The sequence below is a fragment of the Typha angustifolia genome, chromosome 1 (genome assembly GCF_048772165.1).
Source record: "Typha angustifolia cultivar Huaian chromosome 1, ASM4877216v1, whole genome shotgun sequence".
In the NCBI taxonomy this organism is placed as follows: Eukaryota; Viridiplantae; Streptophyta; class Magnoliopsida; order Poales; family Typhaceae; genus Typha; species Typha angustifolia.
In genome coordinates, this window is record NC_133239.1 from 153,401 (window position 1) to 172,885 (window position 19,485).

At 36.6% G+C, this 19,485-nt stretch overlaps 3 protein-coding genes across 4 annotated transcripts; 1 reads left to right on the forward strand and 2 right to left on the reverse strand.

Moving 5' to 3' along the window:
- Positions 1-21: 21 nt before the first annotated feature.
- LOC140765719 (ubiquitin carboxyl-terminal hydrolase 6) lies at positions 22-8,247 on the forward strand. Its single transcript, XM_073104937.1, has 18 exons — positions 22-172; positions 971-1,116; positions 1,227-1,262; positions 1,352-1,459; positions 2,019-2,119; positions 2,259-2,385; positions 3,251-3,310; positions 3,410-3,477; positions 3,776-3,826; positions 4,298-4,406; positions 5,140-5,228; positions 5,309-5,378; positions 5,616-5,696; positions 5,784-5,879; positions 6,416-6,464; positions 7,416-7,535; positions 7,802-7,876; positions 7,961-8,247. Exons 1-18 carry the CDS (start codon positions 163-165, stop codon positions 8,014-8,016), a joined length of 1,452 nt encoding a protein of 483 aa, XP_072961038.1. The 5' UTR covers positions 22-162; the 3' UTR covers positions 8,017-8,247.
- Positions 8,248-9,113: 866 nt separating this feature from the next.
- On the reverse strand, positions 9,114-14,261 carry LOC140765727 (DEAD-box ATP-dependent RNA helicase 15-like). Of its 2 annotated transcripts, XM_073104950.1 has the most exons (12): positions 14,043-14,261; positions 13,840-13,956; positions 12,883-12,983; positions 12,274-12,446; positions 11,915-12,146; positions 11,657-11,775; positions 11,047-11,103; positions 10,796-10,980; positions 10,076-10,220; positions 9,913-9,996; positions 9,769-9,832; positions 9,114-9,400 (listed from the first exon to the last, which is right to left on the reverse strand). In XM_073104950.1, exons 2-12 carry the CDS (start codon positions 13,953-13,955, stop codon positions 9,390-9,392), a joined length of 1,287 nt encoding a protein of 428 aa, XP_072961051.1. In that variant the 5' UTR covers position 13,956; positions 14,043-14,261; the 3' UTR covers positions 9,114-9,389. The 2 variants fall into 2 exon arrangements, with proteins under 2 accessions (XP_072961051.1, XP_072961058.1); XM_073104957.1 differs by lacking the exon at positions 14,043-14,261 and having other exon boundaries at positions 12,274-12,567; positions 13,840-13,878.
- A 611-nt stretch (positions 14,262-14,872) lies between these two features.
- LOC140767765 (uncharacterized) lies at positions 14,873-19,234 on the reverse strand. The gene is made up of 11 exons (XM_073107805.1): positions 19,048-19,234; positions 18,907-18,972; positions 18,746-18,813; positions 18,192-18,225; positions 17,904-17,973; positions 17,682-17,739; positions 17,268-17,396; positions 16,458-16,549; positions 15,865-15,949; positions 15,595-15,667; positions 14,873-15,454 (listed from the first exon to the last, which is right to left on the reverse strand). The coding sequence occupies exons 1-11, from the start codon at positions 19,052-19,054 to the stop codon at positions 15,381-15,383; spliced, it is 756 nt and encodes a 251-aa protein (XP_072963906.1). The 5' UTR covers positions 19,055-19,234; the 3' UTR covers positions 14,873-15,380.
- Positions 19,235-19,485: the final 251 nt, after the last annotated feature.

The following is a 19,485-nucleotide window of genomic DNA, read 5'->3' on the forward strand; positions in this document are numbered from 1 at the left end:
GCACCGTACTCGTCGGCCCAATATATATATGTACTTCCACTTTCTCTTTACTTCCCGTTCTCTTCTCTCTTCCTCTTCTCCAAGTAATCCCTATTATTACCCTGCCGTCTCTTCCTCTCGTTTTTCTCCCACGATTCCGAAAAGAGCGCTCCGATTGCAACCATGCCGACCGGTACGAATTCCTGCTTCGATTCAGATCTTTATTGTGTGAATTTTTTAAGGTTTTCAATCCTTGGTGTGATCTGATAGCTTCTTTACCCCGTATCTTTTGATTCCCTTGGTTTAGATTTATTGATAATGTTATGGGTCTTCGTGACATTAGATCCGAGCTATGTGGTGCCGAGGACTTCATTTCCATGTTGAATCTGCTGTTGTTTTGGACAACTAGGGTTTAGTGTGGTTGTTGTTTATCTTATTTATTTGTAGCAGTTTCGAGTCGGAAAATTGGAATGGAATACAGTTGTTTGTTCTTCCTCTATTAAGGAAAATTAAGTTCTCGATGCATATGCGTGGAACTGCTCTTTTCTTAGTAGTCATTTTGATGTTATTCTAGCCATCTATCCGTTTGATACCGCAGCAAGAGAACCTCTTCTTCTACACCTTACGGTTAAGTTTTCCTTAGTATATAGGTTTGATATGGTAATTCTTTGGATCGTGCGTATCCCTTTTTTGGTTGTGGATGCTTTATCTGCTGAATACCACCTATATAGTAGATATAGCATCCTAATGGAGGGTGATATTGTTAATCCAGAGGTAGGAGGTACCAGGCTGGACCACTTTCGGCCAACATTTCTATCAAATTGGGTTCAGACTTCAGAGATTTCTTGAAAATTCTTCATATAACTTTTGCTAGTCTGTTATATTTTTCCTCCTTCCTGTAGTGCTTCTCATATTTTATTTCCTATGAGTTACATTTCCCTTTAAAGCTATTGTGGATGTTATGTTAACTTGATACTGAAAATTTCTGCAGTGAGTGTGAAATGGCAAAAGGAGCTGTTTCCAGCTGTGGAAATCGACACCACTCAACCACCTGTTGTTTTTAAAAGTCAGTTGTACACTCTAACTGGCGTGCCCCCAGAAAGGCAAAAAATTATGGTCAAGGGCGGACTCTTGAAAGTAGATGATACTTTACCTATCACTGAGATTTATTAAAGTTTCTCACTTCATTTTTGACTTTCTATCATTTTAAAGAATAATTAGTGTAAATTTATTCCTTTATAATGCAGGATGATGCAGATTGGTCTACTTTGGGCGTTAAAGATGTGTGATATTTTTCACCAATTTGGCTTTGCTTTCATGACAATTTTTTTGCATATTCTAAGCAAAAATTAATGCTCAGAAATGTTGGCAGGGTCAAAAACTGATGATGATGGGTACAGCAGATGAAATTGTGAAAGCGCCAGAAAAAGGTCCCGTTTTTATGGAAGATTTGCCAGAAGAAGAGCAAGTAGTTGCTGTGGTAGGGATCTTTCTTTCCATTCCTTATTTTTTTGTGATATGGAATCATGAAGCTCATCCAGTGACTTGTGAAGATATATTTCAGTATCCCTGGCTATTTCTGATCTATCGGTCTCATTTTGACCATGTGAAGCTTTCGTCCATTTGCTATATGAAATAGAAATTGGGAGACTCTTGGTAAATTGAAATGTCTAAGAAATTAGTATAAATGTGTTGCTCATGTAGGAATTATTTTATGTATCTAAGATGGTAAGTGTGCTTTGTCCTAAGCAAGGTTGATCCATCTAAAAGGTTTGTAGGGCAATTAGTTTAATTCTGGTCAGGTATGGGTTGTGCTTAGATTAAACTATGTTAGATAGTGACTGGGATAGATTTTATTGGGGTGCACCCCCATGAATATCAGTTTGGGACTTAAGTAGATGCTTTCTCTCTTGCTTTTCAGAAATTGAATTTACCTATTTCTTTTCTGTTGCTAGGGTCACATTCTGGGACTTAAGTAGATGCTTTCTCTCGTGCTTTTTGTCAGAAATCGAATTTACCTAGTTCTTTTCTGTTGCTAGGGTCACAGTGCTGGTCTCTATAATCTGGGAAACACATGTTACATGAATTCCACTCTGCAATGTCTGCATTCTGTACCTGAGTTGAAAACAGGATTACTGAGGTTTGTTGAATGCTGTTAGAATATTCGGCTACATCACATGGGCAATTACAACTCTTTCTGGGGAAATTCTTATTAGATATATCATCCATGTCATGTGCATTTGCTAAAATTTGTCCTTTAATTTGTCATGCTCAAGCAGTTATACAAATTCTGGAAGAGCTAATGACATTGATCAATATTCGCATCTTTTGACTGTTGCAACACGTGATCTTTTTAGCGAGCTTGATCGAACTGCTAAGCCTGTTGCACCAATGCAGTTCTTATCAGTCAGTACTCTTACTCTTCCATATTTCCATTTCGTTCCAAAATTTCCATATACTTTTGTTTCTTCCTATTGTGAAATTGAGGTGATTTTCTCCGTCATTTTAAGAGCTACTCATCGACCCTGCTAGCTTTCCTGATATGCAAATATGGAAAGTTCAATCTTTCTAATGTATTACTTTCTGTGTTTTGTGTGTGGAAAAACTAAAGTTTTTGCATGCAAGATTCAGGCCTTGTTTTACCAGTTATTCAGAAATGTTTAGATGTTACTGAAGGCAAGGTGATTTTCTAAAAATGAATTGTTATTCAGGGGAAAATCGCATACCTGTTGGTTTTTCCTGTCCTGAGTTAAGTGAGGCTAGATGAACCCTTAGGTTTTGAGTTTTTCATCTTGTTTGTCTTCAGGCAATAGACTAACATTCAGCCTTTCATTTAATTTTGTTGAACAAATACCAATCCTCCATAGCCTGGAAGAACTGAGTCAAGCTTAGCAGGATGGCCTTTCAAATTTATTCAAGTCTTGAGTTCAGCTTTTTGAAGTAACTATGTTAACCTATGATATTGAATAAATATACCATGGTCCAATTTAGTTTAAATGTTGGATGTAAGATAATATTACATGTGAACGTTAGAATGACCAACCATAATATCTTCTTAGGAAGCTGAGTGCTCTTGTTCATTCTATTCCTTGGATCTTTAGGGAGTAGGTCCGTATCAATCTTTTGATGTCCTGTCATAATGCTTATTGTAAATTCTATTCTGGTCATGTACACATGCTTGTCATTTTGTGCACAAAATATAAAAGAAAGGTACCTTTTATAATGATATGATTTTTTGATTTTATATTTATTCTTTGGTGCTTTTGAGCAGGTTTTGCGTAAAAAGTATCCTCAATTTGCTCAGCAACATAATGGTGTCTACATGCAACAGGTCTTGCAAATTTTGATATCAAATTTGTGAAAGCTAGTTGGAGACCCTGATGCGCTTATCTTGCTAAAACATATATATTCCCTTTGCTTGATATTATAGGATGCTGAAGAATGTTGGACCCAGCTTATGTATACACTTTCTCAATCTCTTAGATCATCAGAATCAAGGTAATGACTCATTAGGCTGGTAAGAATGCGTATATCATGCATTCCCAGATCCTGCATCGGCTGTAGCCTTGTGCATTGGGATGCTTTTGGGATGTGTGCGTGTGGGTGCATGAGTGGGTGTGCTTGACAAGGGACTTTTTGGTGGGGGTCTAAAGTTACATATAATTTCTATTTATCCTGTGTCCATCAGCTAGCAGTCATTGAACATCATTCCTTGCATTAACTTGTATTTAATCTCTTATGCGAATGATTTCTTAATGTTCGATATATTGATATTATTTTATTAAATTTGCCGTAGTGAAGTACCTGTTGCAGTGAAGACACTCTTTGGGATTGACCTTGTTAGTAGGTAAGAAGTCCATTTGCCCTCCAGTATCTCTTTTAAACAAATGACTAGGAGGGGATTGATGTTGTTTTTTGATATTCAAACTCTTATTGTGACAATAGAATTACTAGCTAATAGATATTAGACATAACATTTTTCTACACTCAGAGAATATTTTCATGATTTAGGGTAGGTAAATGCTATTCTAGTTCCTTTTTTACATAGTTCTTGCTGAAATAGACTCTCTCTCTCTCTCTCTCCCCCTCCCATCTTGATAATGTTTGCATTTTTATTTGGTGAGATCAACTTCCATCTTTTAGCTGACTGGAACTTAACAGTCACCAAAACATGATAATGAAGCTTAATCAGCTTAGGAGCAAGAGTGAATTTCTGTACATAGGCATAGCATGATGCTGATAACTGAATTTGGCATTCTGTATAGAATGTCATATTAGTGGTTATATACTAATTAATGTGGGCATTTTGCTTCTCTAGGCTCCACTGTGCAGAAAGCGGAGAGGAAAGTTCAGAATCAGAGTCTGTCTATGCGCTGAAATGTCACATCTCTCATGATGTAAACCATTTGCACGAAGGGCTCAAGCATGTACGTAATACTGACAGACCGCTTAATTTACAGAGAGCAAAACTGACATTGAATGAAATTCAGAACTTATGGCTTCTACAGGATCTCTTTTGATTTGTATATGTTATTCTGCAACAATCTATTTGGAATAGCTCTACATAGTTATGGTTCATTTACATTAATATTGATTAAATAAAATTGTAAGCCACATGAAAACTATTTCAAAATAGATTTTCCAATGTAAGAATGGAAGTTTAACTTTCCCCATATATTAAGGAAGTTGATGAGTTTTTGAGAACTACGTGGATTAAGGAATTATGCAAAATGGTCTTGTTTCATTGGCTAAGTCAGAGGTCATATTGATAATACTGCTTCATCTCTCTTTCATAATATCTCAATGGCAGCAACCTCAGGCAGTAGGGCTTCTATTTTTTCGGAGGGAAAGGGGGATAAGAAAAATGAAAAAGAATGAGTGCAACTGCAAAAAAAATGATAATTTGAAGGCTCAATTAGTCTAACTGCAAAGATGGTGGTCTTGCACAGAGTGGACTGACTTAAAGGTTTAAACTACCTAAAAGATATATATACTGTTAATGAGTGCCATGCTTTCTATTGTTTTTCTCTTTTAAAAGTGAAATCATGCACTTTGCACAATCAGAAAGAGACTTGCATATTTGATGCTGTTTATGTGTATTATTTAGCTATATATAAAATTCCCTTGATATGTTGAACTGAGTTACATGACCTTATACAGGGATTGAAATCAGAACTAGAGAAGGTTTCAACAGTATTGCAGCACAGTGCTGTTTACTCGAAGGAATCACGAATAAGTGAATTGCCTAGGCAAGAATGGAAGATGATCTCCTTTTCTTTGTGTTTTAGGTTTTCTTATAGGAAAATGCTCATGCGAAAGAACTTTTCAGGTATTTGACTGTCCAGTTTGTTCGTTTCTTTTGGAAAAGAGAATCAAATCAGAAGGCAAAGATCTTACGGGTATGTCAGATAGACTCCTTTTTCTGTCATTTTTTTCCTGCATGAACTATAATTGTTTTCCTTGGGTGATTTTAAGGCGGAATTCCGCAGATGATTGTGAGGCACAAATTGTGTTAGAATATCTTACTCTGCATCTCTGTTTGGTCATCTTGGCATAGTCTGAGCATATATACCTGGAGAAGGGTTTTGTTAATGTTTTTATATTTTATTTATTTTCTTCTTGCCTTGTCTTTCCAGAAAGTGGACTATCCATTGGAATTGGATGTTTATGATTTCTGTTCAGATGAACTTAAGCAAAAGCTCCAAGCTCCTCGTCAGGTAAGCTATTGAATTTTCTTTTCTATTTGATTGGTGATCAGCACACATTACTCTAATGCTTACTTCTATTCTGACATGCATTTCAAGGCGTTAAGAGAATCTGAAAATGCCAAGTTTGGACTGAAAGCACCAGACAAGAACAACAGTTCAAAAGAAAAAGAAGATAGCGTGACCAAATCTGAGGTGCGGCAAAGCTTTTTAATTTAATCCTTTTATGATGCACCCATCTGGCCATCTTGCAGGTTGATTCTCTAGATCAATAAATAGGCACACTAATACAGTACATGATGATTTGGCTAAATAATAGTTCTTGATAGAGTAATTGGGAAGATGTATTCTCCATGTCCTTTGTGGGCAGGCACCTTGAAGTTACAATCATGAGTAAAAGGCTAAAAGGATATTCTATGAAATTATTTTTATTGTCACCATAGTTGCTTATAAATTGGCAGATTAAAAGAAAAATCAGGTGTCTAATTTTGCCTTCTGGAAAAATCTCATCATCTTCGTGCATGTGTAGAACTTCTATTTTTATGGTTACAAGTCTTAATACTATATGAGAAAGAAAGGGAAAACAATTAATTTTTATGCCGCACAATGTTAATCTTAAATTCTTGCATGTGCGAGTTCCTTGCCAAAGGGAAGCTAGCCTGGATGAAGAAAAGAAGTCCTTAATTTTCTAACTTATTGAATTTTGATTGGCATTCCTTTTCTTGTCATAGGGTTCAGCTGTCGAGCATGGAGAACCATCTAACACAATAGATGATAAAGGTAATGACAATATCAATATTCGTTCAACTTCTGTTATTGCTAGCTGCAGTGTACCTTGCTGGCATATGCATCCATTAAAGCTAAATCTTTGATTTTATGGCAAATTTCAATGCTGACTATTTGATCACCACTCCTTACAAGGCTACCTGAAATATTTTCATTTCATATCCTCATTGTAGTCTGAACTGTACTGGTTTGCCTTTGACCCATCTTGTGTGATTAGTTTAGTTGGTTCTCACTTTTTTTCCTGAATTTTACCTCTAAGATGTTCAATATTTAATCTTGGAAGGATTGTTTTGCATAACAGTACTTTCAAGGCAGTTCATGTGACCAGTTCCAATTAATTAATATGGTTGGTTACATTTTACTCCCCCCCCCCCCCCCCCCCCCCCCAACAAATTGATATTATGCATAAGTACAATGAGGTAAAATAAATATTTAATCCTAATTAAGTATTCCTCAATTTTCTAGATAATTGTGATCAATGAATTTTATGAAGAGCAAAACCATTTTAGGAGCTTAAATTCCCATTTAAGTAGCAATTATACTTGAACAGATGTTTCTTCATGACTCCTTGGTAAACTTTCTTCTGTTCTTACATGCAAAAGACATTCTGGTCAGATCACATACATTGGTTTAATGGAATATGAACAGAACGAATACTTGGACACTTTATGTTATCTGAGAATCTCTGTGAATTACTGAATATAAATTTCTGATGGTTGTAACATTTTTATTGTACGTGCTAGATGTTTGCGATTGAAATTTTAGTACAATTGCATTTAGTTTGTATGTAGTGTATAATTTCATTATTTGAACTAGTAAGGAATGTTAAATTTGATTGATGAAATTGTCCTCATCTAATTCTTTCCGTTGTGGTTTCTGTTTCATATCAAATTATTCCAATAGTCTGAGTTGACTTGCATGTTGTGTATTATCCATCTTTTGCAGGTACTTCTTCTGAGAAAAAGGTACAATTAACTGGAATATACGATCTTGTTGCCGTGCTGACCCACAAAGGAAGAAGTGCTGATTCTGGCCACTATGTTGCCTGGGTAAAGCAAGAAAATGGTCAGTTCAGCTATCTGAGCACTCCTTAATATGGTTTTCTAATATACAAACAAGAGCAAGAGTATTTTATTTTTTTGCGGTTAATTTGAAGTTCTGTTGGTGGGTTATGTTTAAGGGTATCCTTGCACCAAAAAATAAAACAAAGGTGTTTGATACATATACCTTTTTATCAATTTTAAAAGGATACACATAAATAAGAAATTTTAGAAGTGGATACATGCAAGAACCCATCTTGGCCCAGGCATTGAGAAATTGTTTCCTATCAGGAAAATGGATCGAATATGATGACGACAATCCAATTCCACAAAGGGAAGAAGATATTACAAAGCTCTCTGGTGGCGGTAAGCAATTTGTTTTGGTAATCAGTTCTTGTTATAGCGGTGTTGTTGTCGAGGCCCTCATGTCCATTTTGTTGCTTGAAACAGGTGATTGGCATATGGCTTACATCATCATGTATAAAGCTCGCGTTGTTCGAATTTGATGGATGTGCGAGAACTTCAAGGTTTATTATGGCTCCGAATTTGCAATTGCTTTATATGACATCTGTTCGACCCTCTTTTGAGAGAGATTTTACTTTATATGCGGCCATGGCTGGATTTACAATTAAGAGTGTTTAAGTAGGTCGAGTATAGAGATTTTATAGGAAGTCATGTTGGACGATGAAAGTATCTATTTCGTCGTGATGTTTTACAATTTAATTTCTGTTTACTTCTTTAGTGTTCTTCACTAACTTGCTCAGCCTTTTAACATAGCACGATTATCCGTGTCTACCTGGGGTAACGTCCCCTTCATCAAAGTTAATTGATGAGTTATAGAGCTAATAATCAAGATAATCACGTTACGTTATTATCCGTGTCTTGTACAATTTATAAACTATATAAGAAATAAAAATTCATTGTGGATGGTAAATCTCACGGCTGCGACAGATGGTTTTGGTGAGAATACTAAACATAAAAACCTTACGAAACCTTTGAGCATAACATCGGGGGAGATAACGTCGAAGCCAACAAGAAGCCGAGTAAAACAAATATAATAAAGAAATAGATTATTATGGTACAGTTATAAGTTAATTATTGGCTTATTTGTTTCTTAGACAAGACCATTATGGTACAGTTATAAGTTAATCATTGGCTTATTTGTTTCTTAGACTATTATGGTAACACTTCTCCACCGACATGTACTAGGGGGACCATACGAGTTAAATTTTATACTTCATAGCGTGAGAATTCTAAGTTACAGTAGCTATGGCTGGTTGTGTGTGTGTATATATATATGAGCGACATTTATCTTAATCTCAAAATACAAAAACGTATAATTTATCTTATATAATATCTAAAATTACAACCACCTGAATAGCTCAAAAGGCAGATTGCACCCGCTGTCTTCATTAAATAATAAAACGTTTAACTTGATGAGGACGTCGAAGCCCAGAGGCGATCAACCTTCGCACAGCAACATCCTTCTCCAAGCTTAATATGATGCGAAGTTCCTGACATCTTGTTAAACATTAATGTCGAGTGCTAAACATTATGTCCAGCAACAAAGATGACTAATTAGCTATAGCATAATAACAAAAGCAGGGGCCACATCAAGAATGAATATTGAAAAAGTTCAAAAGTTGAATGACCTAGTTAATTATAAATAGTAAAAAAAAATTTAATCCGTCGTACAACATTATCAGGTACCATATAGTGCACAACCAAAGCAACTAAAGGTCTACAGTTATTGGCTAATAAAGTACAGTAGCCAAAACGCTCCCGGGACATGTTTTTGGCTCTACTGGTGGTGCATCTCACACGAATAGTCGTTGAACTCTGAACTCCACGCAGCATATTGCCGATATCTTCTTTCCATTCAAGATGGCACTACAGCAACAAAATAGCGCAAGATCAATCAGAGAAAGTAGCCAGGAATAAATTAACACAAGATCAAATGCAAAGGAAAATGCTCTCCTCCAATATCCAACAAAATACTACGCCCACTTGAAGCGCTCCTATTGTAGGTTAGTAGTAAAAAGTATTGCTAATCTTTACATCAGGCAATGCCTACGTAAAAATAGGTGAGAAAGCACAAAGATTACCATATCAACTAAAGAAACACTAAGCCATAGTAGCATCGAAAATAGGTGAGCAAGCACAAAGATTACCATACCAACTGCACGACTATATTGTGATCAAGTTTGCTGATCATAAAAGTGAGCACTCAGACACAATGACAATATATTAGCACTTACTGTATGTTGAGGTGTCAATCTGCTCTGGCAACTCCTTAATGTCCACCTCGAACCTCTCTTGTACCTTCACATTATGACAAAATGCTGATCAGGTAACATCCAAACTTGTGAATAACTTCAGATTCTATGGTCAATATTACAGACTTGATTAAGAACATCCGAGTCAGATGCAGATGAGACAAACGTAATAGCAAGTCCCTTAGTACCGAAACGACCAGCTCTTCCAACCTGCAAAATTATAATATTAAGCTAACTACGAGTAGATGAGATGAAAATTTACTGATATGATATAGGAGAAGGTAAATACCCTGTGCAAGTATGTGTCGGCGGAATCTGGCATGTCATAGTTTATAACAATGTTGACCCGCTCGATATCAATTCCCCTGCCAACCAAATCTGTAGCAACAAGAATTCTTTTGTGTCCTTCCTTGAAGCTCTTGTACCTTGTCAGCCTGCAAGACAACCCAAAGAGATAAACTGACAGCACATGTAACAATCAGAGAGAAGCACAAAGTACAGCAATAACATAATTTAATTTTCCAAATAAACAAGTAATTCAACAAAAGACATGATGCTGATAGTCAGAGGAACTAAAGAGACAAAGCAAGGCTCAAAGAAGAGTCACCTATTGCAAATGACATTAGCCCACAGGTAAAAAGACAAGATCAGCAGGATAATTAAGAGATGTCATAAATCACTAAAAGCAAGGAAACAGATGCAACAAATGAGGAAAGATGCACAAACTGCCAAGTACAATGTACTTTGTGTTAAGGTGGTTAATGAAGCCAAATACCAAATTTCAATAAAATCTTTTTTCAACAGTAGTAACTGACAAAAAGAGGAAAAAGAGGAAAAAAAGGAACAGCATATAAAACAGGCAAAGTAGCAGGAGACTTGATATTCATAATGGGCATGCCGAAAAAGATTATATGCAAAAATAAGATTAATAGCACCACAAGACAATCGAGCATGAAGAAGCCCACAGCAGAAACTATGCTGGTTTAGCCTGATAAGAACTAAAACAAACCTTTCTTCTTGGGACATTCCAGAGTGGATGCAAATCGACGGGAAGTTGCACTCAAAGAGTAACTTGTTAAGCTCTGCTGCTCTACTGACACTTTTCACAAAAATCACTACTTGATTGAAGTCCAGCGCATCTAAGAGGTCATTCAATTTTCGGTTCTTTTCCAACTCGCTCAACTTGATATAGTGCTGCAATCAAAAAAATATGAGAAAGGACCAAACTTACCAGAATCCACAAAGTGTCCCAAACATTACCTGAACTAAACCATGGAGGGTCAATTTGGCTTCATCATCCACATATATTTCCATCGGCTGAAACGGAAGAAATGTCAGATTAAAGAAAATTAGCGGGTTGCCTCAAGCTAACTCCCAGTACCAAAAATATGACGCATGAACTCCACTTCACTTGATTGAAACTTAACAGCCTCCACATGGAACTGAATCATTCACACTGAAAATCCTAATCATGTCTCACACACTTTATGTAAGAGTGCAGCCCACAGTTGATCCCTGAGTAAGATATCTGTCTTCTCTACCAACAAGAAGAACTGATGATAAGACAGAACTAGAAACCTCAGCCATGGCTATGGCCAAGCAGGAAACAAGAAAAAAAAATCCCACAAGAAGGTAAATGCCACACCTGAACCGTACCACCACCTCAGACAAGATCAACCAAGGCTCACAAAAAGTAAAAATGAAAACTACAGTGTTCCCCCCAAAGACCAAAAAGAGAGTGCCATTAAACACTCCTCCAAGAAATGATAGCAGCAACTGAAGTGCTCACTATATAGGTGATAAATATCTAAGTAAAAGAGAAACTAAAATAGGATAGACTTCTAAAGATGAGGTGACCACAGGATATTACATCTTGCATAAATTTCTTGCAGACAGGGCGAATCTCCTTGCTAAGTGTTGCTGAAAACATCATCACTTGCTTATCATGAGGAGTCATTTTGAAGATCTCCTGCACATCTCTCCGCATATCTACAGAATATGCATAATATTAAAAAATTAATAGGAAATAATGCATTGAAAAAAAGAAAAAAGGTAAATATGCTAGAAGCTGGATACAAGTAATGATGTTCCTAACATTGCAGTATCCCAACAAGAAATTAGAGCATACCAAGAGATTCAAGCATCTTGTCACATTCATCAAGAATGAAATGCCGCACATTCTTCAGGGAAAGATCCTTATCTCTAGATAGCGCTAGTATCCTTCCTGGAGTGCCAACTACAATATGAGGACATTCATTCTTCAGTATATCCTTGTGCTTGCTAATGTGAACTCCCCCATAGAACACAGCAATTTTAATATCCGGCAAGTATGTGCTGAACCTCTCAAACTCATGGCATATCTACAGAATCATAGATAATAATATAGATTTTTAATAAAATAGAACAGAAACATGAGAATAGCATCTGAATAGCATCTGAATAGCATCTCTTGCAAAAATAATATCAAGATTTATGATAAAACTAAACCTGGTAAGCTAATTCTCTTGTATGGCATAGAACAAGTGCAGCTACTTGACCAGCAACAGGCTCAATTTGCTGAAGAGTTGAAAGAACAAACACAGCTGTCTTACCCATCCCAGACTTTGCTTGGCAGATTACATCCATTCCAAGAATAGCTTGAGGAATACATTCATGTTGTACTGATGTAGAACCAAATAAAATTGGAGTGGTACCCCGAGTGAGTAAAATATCCTGGTCCGTTTTAATGGAAAGATTTACCATATTCTCCTCCAAAATCAGGAATGCAGTAGTAGTAATTACCTGCATATTGACAGAATATTATCTCTGCCCTGATAAAATATACATTCTTGTAATGCAAAACAAAGTTGCCGTAGGATAAAATTAATGATATTAAGAGGCAGGAAAAAATGTGTATGTCCACATCAACGAAATGACATTCATTCAGTAGGTATCATACTAAACTTCAATTCAATTATATCAGCCATATGACTGCTGTGAAGGAAACAGATCATCTAGAAAATTAGAACAATCACAAGCAAATAAACTGAGAAAATTAATTTTGTCATCTCTAGTTAGAAGCCCCATACTAAAATAAAAGCACAGGTAAGAGCTTGCCTTCGGAAGGATGCTCAAATCCTGAGTCAACAATTGCACGAAGTAGCTCTGGCTTCAACAAGAAATCTCTGAACCCAGAACTGTGAATTCCAACATAACCCCTACATCAAAGAAACACAATCAGCTAAGTCACAAGAGCAGGAGATCAATCCGAGCATAGTGAACATGGTATGATGAGACAAAAAGGGCATAAAATGAAAAACTAAGTATAACTAGAAAAGAATCCGCGACACAAGAATTCATAGTTTAAAAATAATAGTATGCATAACCTCTCAGTGACTTAAATGGTAATTCTCTCCATTATTTTGGGGAAATAGATGATCCAGAAGTACCAGATCCTTCCCCAGTCTGATAACCTCACGTAGCAAAATTTGTGATAAGACAATGGAACAGATAAACCCCATATAGTGTTTTTAGCAGTGCTGGGTTGGCTGTCCAAAATTAGATAGGCCGGTTGATAACACATACCAAAGGTCAATCCTCCTAGGGCTGTCTGTTCCTCACCTCATTAGACTTCCCAAACTAAAAGGAACTAGGTACTCCATTAGAACTGTTTATTTACTTGATTGTGCTAACAAGAAAGCCTCGTCACAACATGCAAAATCGCCGCACATCTTCAACAAGGCGTGTCCTAGTAAAGTTCTACGGAACATGCATCTAGAGGTTCAAACGTCAATTACTTTACTGTGAACATAGTTATTTTTGAAAACAAGCTCAATAAAGATGAAACAAGAACCTAAATAGGCAAAAAGCCATACTAGCGCGATTATATCAGCATCTATGATTCATAGTTTCAGCAACAACGAACAGAGAATCCGACATCAGTAATAATTATAAAGTCCAAAATATATAGCCTTCTTTTAATAAAATACAAAGATGTCAAGTCAATCATACAAACTGCCAGATTAAAAATTAAACAGTAAGATCAAATGAACCAAAGATGGAAAGTTATCTTACTTCTTGGTAGCTTCACCGGCAACCTTGGCAGCGGAACCATCGGGGGCCTTCTCCTCGTCTTCTTCATAGTCGAGAAGCTCCTCCTCGTACGCATCGGTCTCCCTTACTTCACCCATTCTACACCGCACAACCAAATCACATACAGATCTGGCAACAATAAACTTGGAACAACTTAGAGAATGATCAAATCACCACGAACCCACCTTCAAATCCGGAAATAGGCGCTTACGGCTGGAACAATAATTCAAAACTTCTGCAAAGAAAAACAAGTAACAAAAAGGGGAAACCCTAGGGAGGGGGTGGTCTTGGAGATGTAGTAAAGATCTAGGATTCCAAGCAGAGAAAGATAGCGGAATCAAGAGAGATCGGCAACCTCAGCTAGGGTTTCGAGTGAGAAGAAAAGAGGAGGCCGAGATTGGAGTTAAGAGGGGATAAGGAGCGCTATTTATAATAAGAAGTCGAGGGTTTAAAATAAAGGCGATCCCCTCGATTGGGAAGTGACATGAAATCCACCGTAGAAGCCACTTGTGTATACGAGCGAGCAATTTGGACCCTTAGATACCGTCGGTTTCCAGTGAAACGCATCTCTTCCGTCGGTGTATGATGTCGATTTGTGTTATCATATCAACGGACACGATGGCTTCTGACCACAAGCGATATTTATAGTAGCTGAGACTGCCGAGACTCTTTTGCAGCGAGCGAATAAGAGCGTGCCAAGTATTGTTTAGCTTTCTCAGTCTAACTCTACTATTAAGCATGTGTGTCAGTGTGTGTGTGTGTGTGTGTATATATATATATATATATATATATGAACATTGTAACTTCTCATTGCAATATTTTCATGGACAATAAATAATTCACATTTCTTTTTGCCCTCTAAAAATCAAAGCTTTTCTCTGACTTGTAAGTTTGGTATTGGGAATTACTGAATTAGAGGGGTGTAAAAAAAAGGAGAATTCAGATAACAACTTATTTGTGATCTCTCTGGTAGGAGACAAATAGTAACACTTTTTCATACTACTAAGCCAAATCAGATAACACTTTTTCATTCACTAGGCATCCGGCAAACTGGCAAAATCGCCATTGAAGACAGAAGCGAGGCAGTCAGGGTGACAGACAAATACTTAAAACGCAATTTACACCATTCTCGACAGTCAGACAAGAGAATTCAGTCGAGTACTGGTACCGCTGCTAAGTTGGACCAAAAAAACATTGATATTACATTCAATGACTGGATATTGTTACTATAATTATTAAATACAAACAGCTAAAGGAGCAAAATTTTACAGATTACCCTGAGAGAACTCTAGCCATTTCAACTGACAAGTAGGCAAAGTGTAATTTATAGCGTCTTTGGAACAAGTGATGAGGGTAACCCCAATAACAATAATTACTAGTCCTGTGAGAGAAGCACACAACCATGAATCTGTCAGAGGAACTCATTAGCATGAGAGAGCAACTTCTCTGACTGAAGATATTAACCATCTCAGGCTCTAAATAGTGAAGTCCAGGATTTCACAGCATATGTTTCCTTTTTTCCTTTAAGTTCTGGAACCCTCAGTAGATTTCTCAGAACGTTCCGCCAAAAAATGCTCAAGCATGTCTTCTTCATCATCTGAAACCTCACAAGAAGCACATATTAGAGAATTTAAATTCATCACGATAAACCCTAAATGATAAAAGGCTAATTTCAAAAGCATCGTAGTACAACTGACAGCTACAAAGTAGCATTCAAATGAAGAAAAAAAAAATCACCTTCAGAATCATCATCAAAGTCGATGTCATCCTCTTCTTCCTCGGAACCATCAGCAACTGCAGCTGCACCTCTCTGGTACAGATTTTAAGACATTAGAATTTCAAGTGAGTTCAATTTCTAAACATAGAATATTCATGAAGGACTAGAACACCAGAGCTAGTATAGGCAGTTCCCTTATGTAGTTGTAACAAGTTATAGCCTAAATAGAATATTGCTGTGTGCAAATAACAACTCCATATATTAAGGGAAGCAGGCATAGAGAGAGATACCACTGCATGTCTGCCACTCTCAAACCATTGTCTTCCAGTAACCTTCTTCTCCTTGGGGGCTGTAAGGGCAGATTCAGGCATAAGCCTGAAGATCATATGAAAACCATTAGAAGTTTTACCCAAGATGCAAAATTTAGAAGATTACCATATAAAATGTCCAATATCAGAAGGTAAAAACCAACCGAACTGTGACTTCCAAAAAAACAAATAGTACTGAAAATTTGTAATAGTTGCCAAAAATTTTGTTGATGATTTAGATCAGACAGGATATAGATTTGCACTGAATTTGATCTGTTTCAGAAAAAACTAGCAAAGCCACTCTATATGTACAGCCATTTGCACTGAATTTGATCTGTTTCAGAAAAAACTAGCAAAGCCACTCTATATGTACAGCCATTTGCTTATCCACGACTTGAAATGATGATGACAATTGCCTAGTGTATATTATAGGTTATTTCCATTAGTATTTCTCAAGGAAGATAACAGGAGCGGTACCCTTATAAGATAGCAGTTTGTATTAGCTAATGGAAGCATCAAAAGTATTTATTCCACAGAACAGCTAATCCTTTATGTGGGAGATTATGAAAGCTTACTTGGCCCGTGCTAATGCTAGTTCAGCTTCAAATCGTTCTCTCCAGGCAATAAAGCTCTCCACTGTAACTGGTTCACCATGGGGAATTACTATCTGAAAATTATGATAATATATGAGATGGATGAAACAATGGAAGGCGTGGTTCATCATATTCTAGTCTTCTCCAACCAACTGAAAGTGCACGATGTGTAAAGATAATTTCATATTGACCAAACAGATTGGCATCCTTGCCACAGAGTATAGTAACAGATAAAGCCTAGCAGGTGAAGGATGAAAAGACAAAAATGAAAATGAGTTGACCTGAAAAATATCCATGATATTTCTAGTGAATTTCTATATGGTAACAGTCATTGGAAACTTTCATTGTGAATCAGTATATTAACATATTAAACTTCAAACTCCGAAGAACAAAAAGAAAAAGGAGAGAACTACAAGCACATCTCTATCATGAAAAAGACCTTGAAATACATCAGAGAAATAGCTCTTGAACATGATTTGTGAATAATATAAGGAGATATAAAAACAAATAAAAAGCATCTCACAAAGAAAACTAATTCAATTTGCCTCATTGGTAAAAATAAATGGAAATCATAAAGTTTTACACTAAAAATGAAATGTTTGCATCGCACCTTTAGGGAAGACAAAAGGACGAGATGATTACAAAAAAACAGTTCACAGATTGCTAAAATAAACTTTATGTATTCTCACTCCCAAGTACTTGCAAAATGTGGCAAGATACACAAGAAAACCTGGAAATAACGGCTAATAACACATAGTAATGAATACTCGTTGGAAGATTAAATAGACATACATCATCTTTTACTGTGTCAGCTTCCTCAGATTCCTCATCTGCACCATCATTTCCATATTCTTCAGTTAGCCACTCTTTAGCGGATGTGACAAGAGTATAGACCATTGCCATGCCAAGATTATCTGTCGCCTGCACAGTATGGAAAAGACAGGAAAAATATATGCAACAGCTCAAGCATACATTACAGGTAAACCTACTCTAATGATGGTTACAAGCACAAAACAAAAAGGAAGATTGTTTGGAAGACACATTGTACAAAAAGAATGACTTAAACGACTGCAACTGCCATAGAAGAAATGCAATTAGCATGCATCTACATCTACCAAGTAAGAACATTCTTTGAACTTGTCAACATAGGCTTATAAGTACGAACAAACCTTTCAAACAAAAAAGAGATTCTTTCTCAGAACATACCTCTTGTTCAAGCTTTTCTTTCAACGATGTCAGATCTTCAGATTTAATTCCTCGTACACTGCATGAAGCAATTATATTTTTAGGGTAAATGTGCAACAAGAAAGAATTTTACTATAAGGTAGCACGTATCATGAGAAAATAAATAATTCAGCATGCCAATGGCATGTCAGATTTCAAGGGTAACAACGTAACATAAAGTGGACTACCAAAAAAACTGCAAACCTTCTGACATTCAGAAGTGGAGGTTCATCTGGATACTTTTCAGTATGGGAAAATATCAGAGCTAATTGAACTGCAAGACATTTATACATCAGCTTGAAGTGATATACATCAGCAATATTCTTAGAATGGAAAGGTTTAATTAGCTTTATTGCCTTCCTCCACAAATTTTTTTAAAAAAAAATATTGATGATGTCGATTACACAAACTGATGTAGAACAAGAAACCCATCTTCCGCTAACATCGATAAAGTTTATATAAAACAATGTTGCAAAAATTTTGCTGACAAACCTGGCACAGAATTTGACTCATCGAAATCATCATCCTATCAGACAAAAGAGGGCAATTAGATAAGAGCTATATAGTTTCAGCAAATCAACCAGTGCAAGAATTGTATGGAGTTGTGATAACAATAATGCATCAAGAAATCAAGCTGAAAATAACTAATAAATTGATAAAATGGCTTTGGAAGCAGATCATTTGAGTATGTATATTTGTGGGTAGTTATGAGATGAGACATAAAGGACACAATGACCTAGATTTTTCTTGAACATCTGATCCAATATCACCTTCACGAAACTAGGATCTAAGTCATTCTTCCGCCTTCACATCCATCCAATGCCCTTTCCTCTCAATCTAAATACCCTAAACTCTTCTAACTAGAATCAGAAATCATATTATCTTGTCCATTCAACTTTTTAGAAGTTCATTTCCGTTTCCTTTTTCACCTAATACCCGATGAAACAAGATGAACCTCTAAAGTAAGCCAAAGCAAGTTACAATGCCTTAGAAGACCAAAGCAGTAGAAAACTAGGAATCACAGAGGAGCGTAAAAATTCACTCACCTGTGGAGACAGCAAGATTTGGAAGCAGCGATTGTTTGTGGTTAGCCCACTCTCGCTGCTATCGATCTCTGTCGGTATCAGCAATCAAGTAACAATCAAGGACAACAACAAGAAGAATAATTCTAGCACTATTCCAGGTAAGAACAGAGAACGAGAATAACCTTTGATTTCATCCATTAGGATGGCGTGCAGTGCTTCGATTTCCATCTCCTGCTCCTGCGCGTAGTCTGCGGCGGAGGTAGGCGTCGGAAAAGAAAAGAACAAAGAAGAATATAGTAGTTGGATTTGGGTCGAGCAATTACCAGCCATGGATGTAAATCTCTTGCTTGCTCGTGTGGGTTTGCCTTCTACGAATTCTAGATCGACGCCTTCGAGATCGGAGAACGGTGAAGCGGAGGAGAGATGGATGAGGAAAAGGGCGGCGTAGCGGAGCAACAGAAGAGGGGTTACCCGAGGTAAGTTGAAACACTGTAAACATGCTCCACGTACCCTAATCTGTACCCTGAGTAGTAGTAGATGAATTTTCTTTTTCCCCCATTTTTAATTTTTATTTTTAATTTCTTATAGCAAAAGTCTGATGGCGCCGGTTCTATAAAAACACAACCACATAAATATCAAATGATTTAATAAAAATTAATATTTTTTCTCCTAATCAAACAATTAAAATTAAATAAAATTAACCGAAAATATCAGTTATATTAACCGAAAGATCCAATTACTTTTTCAAATTATAAGAATAA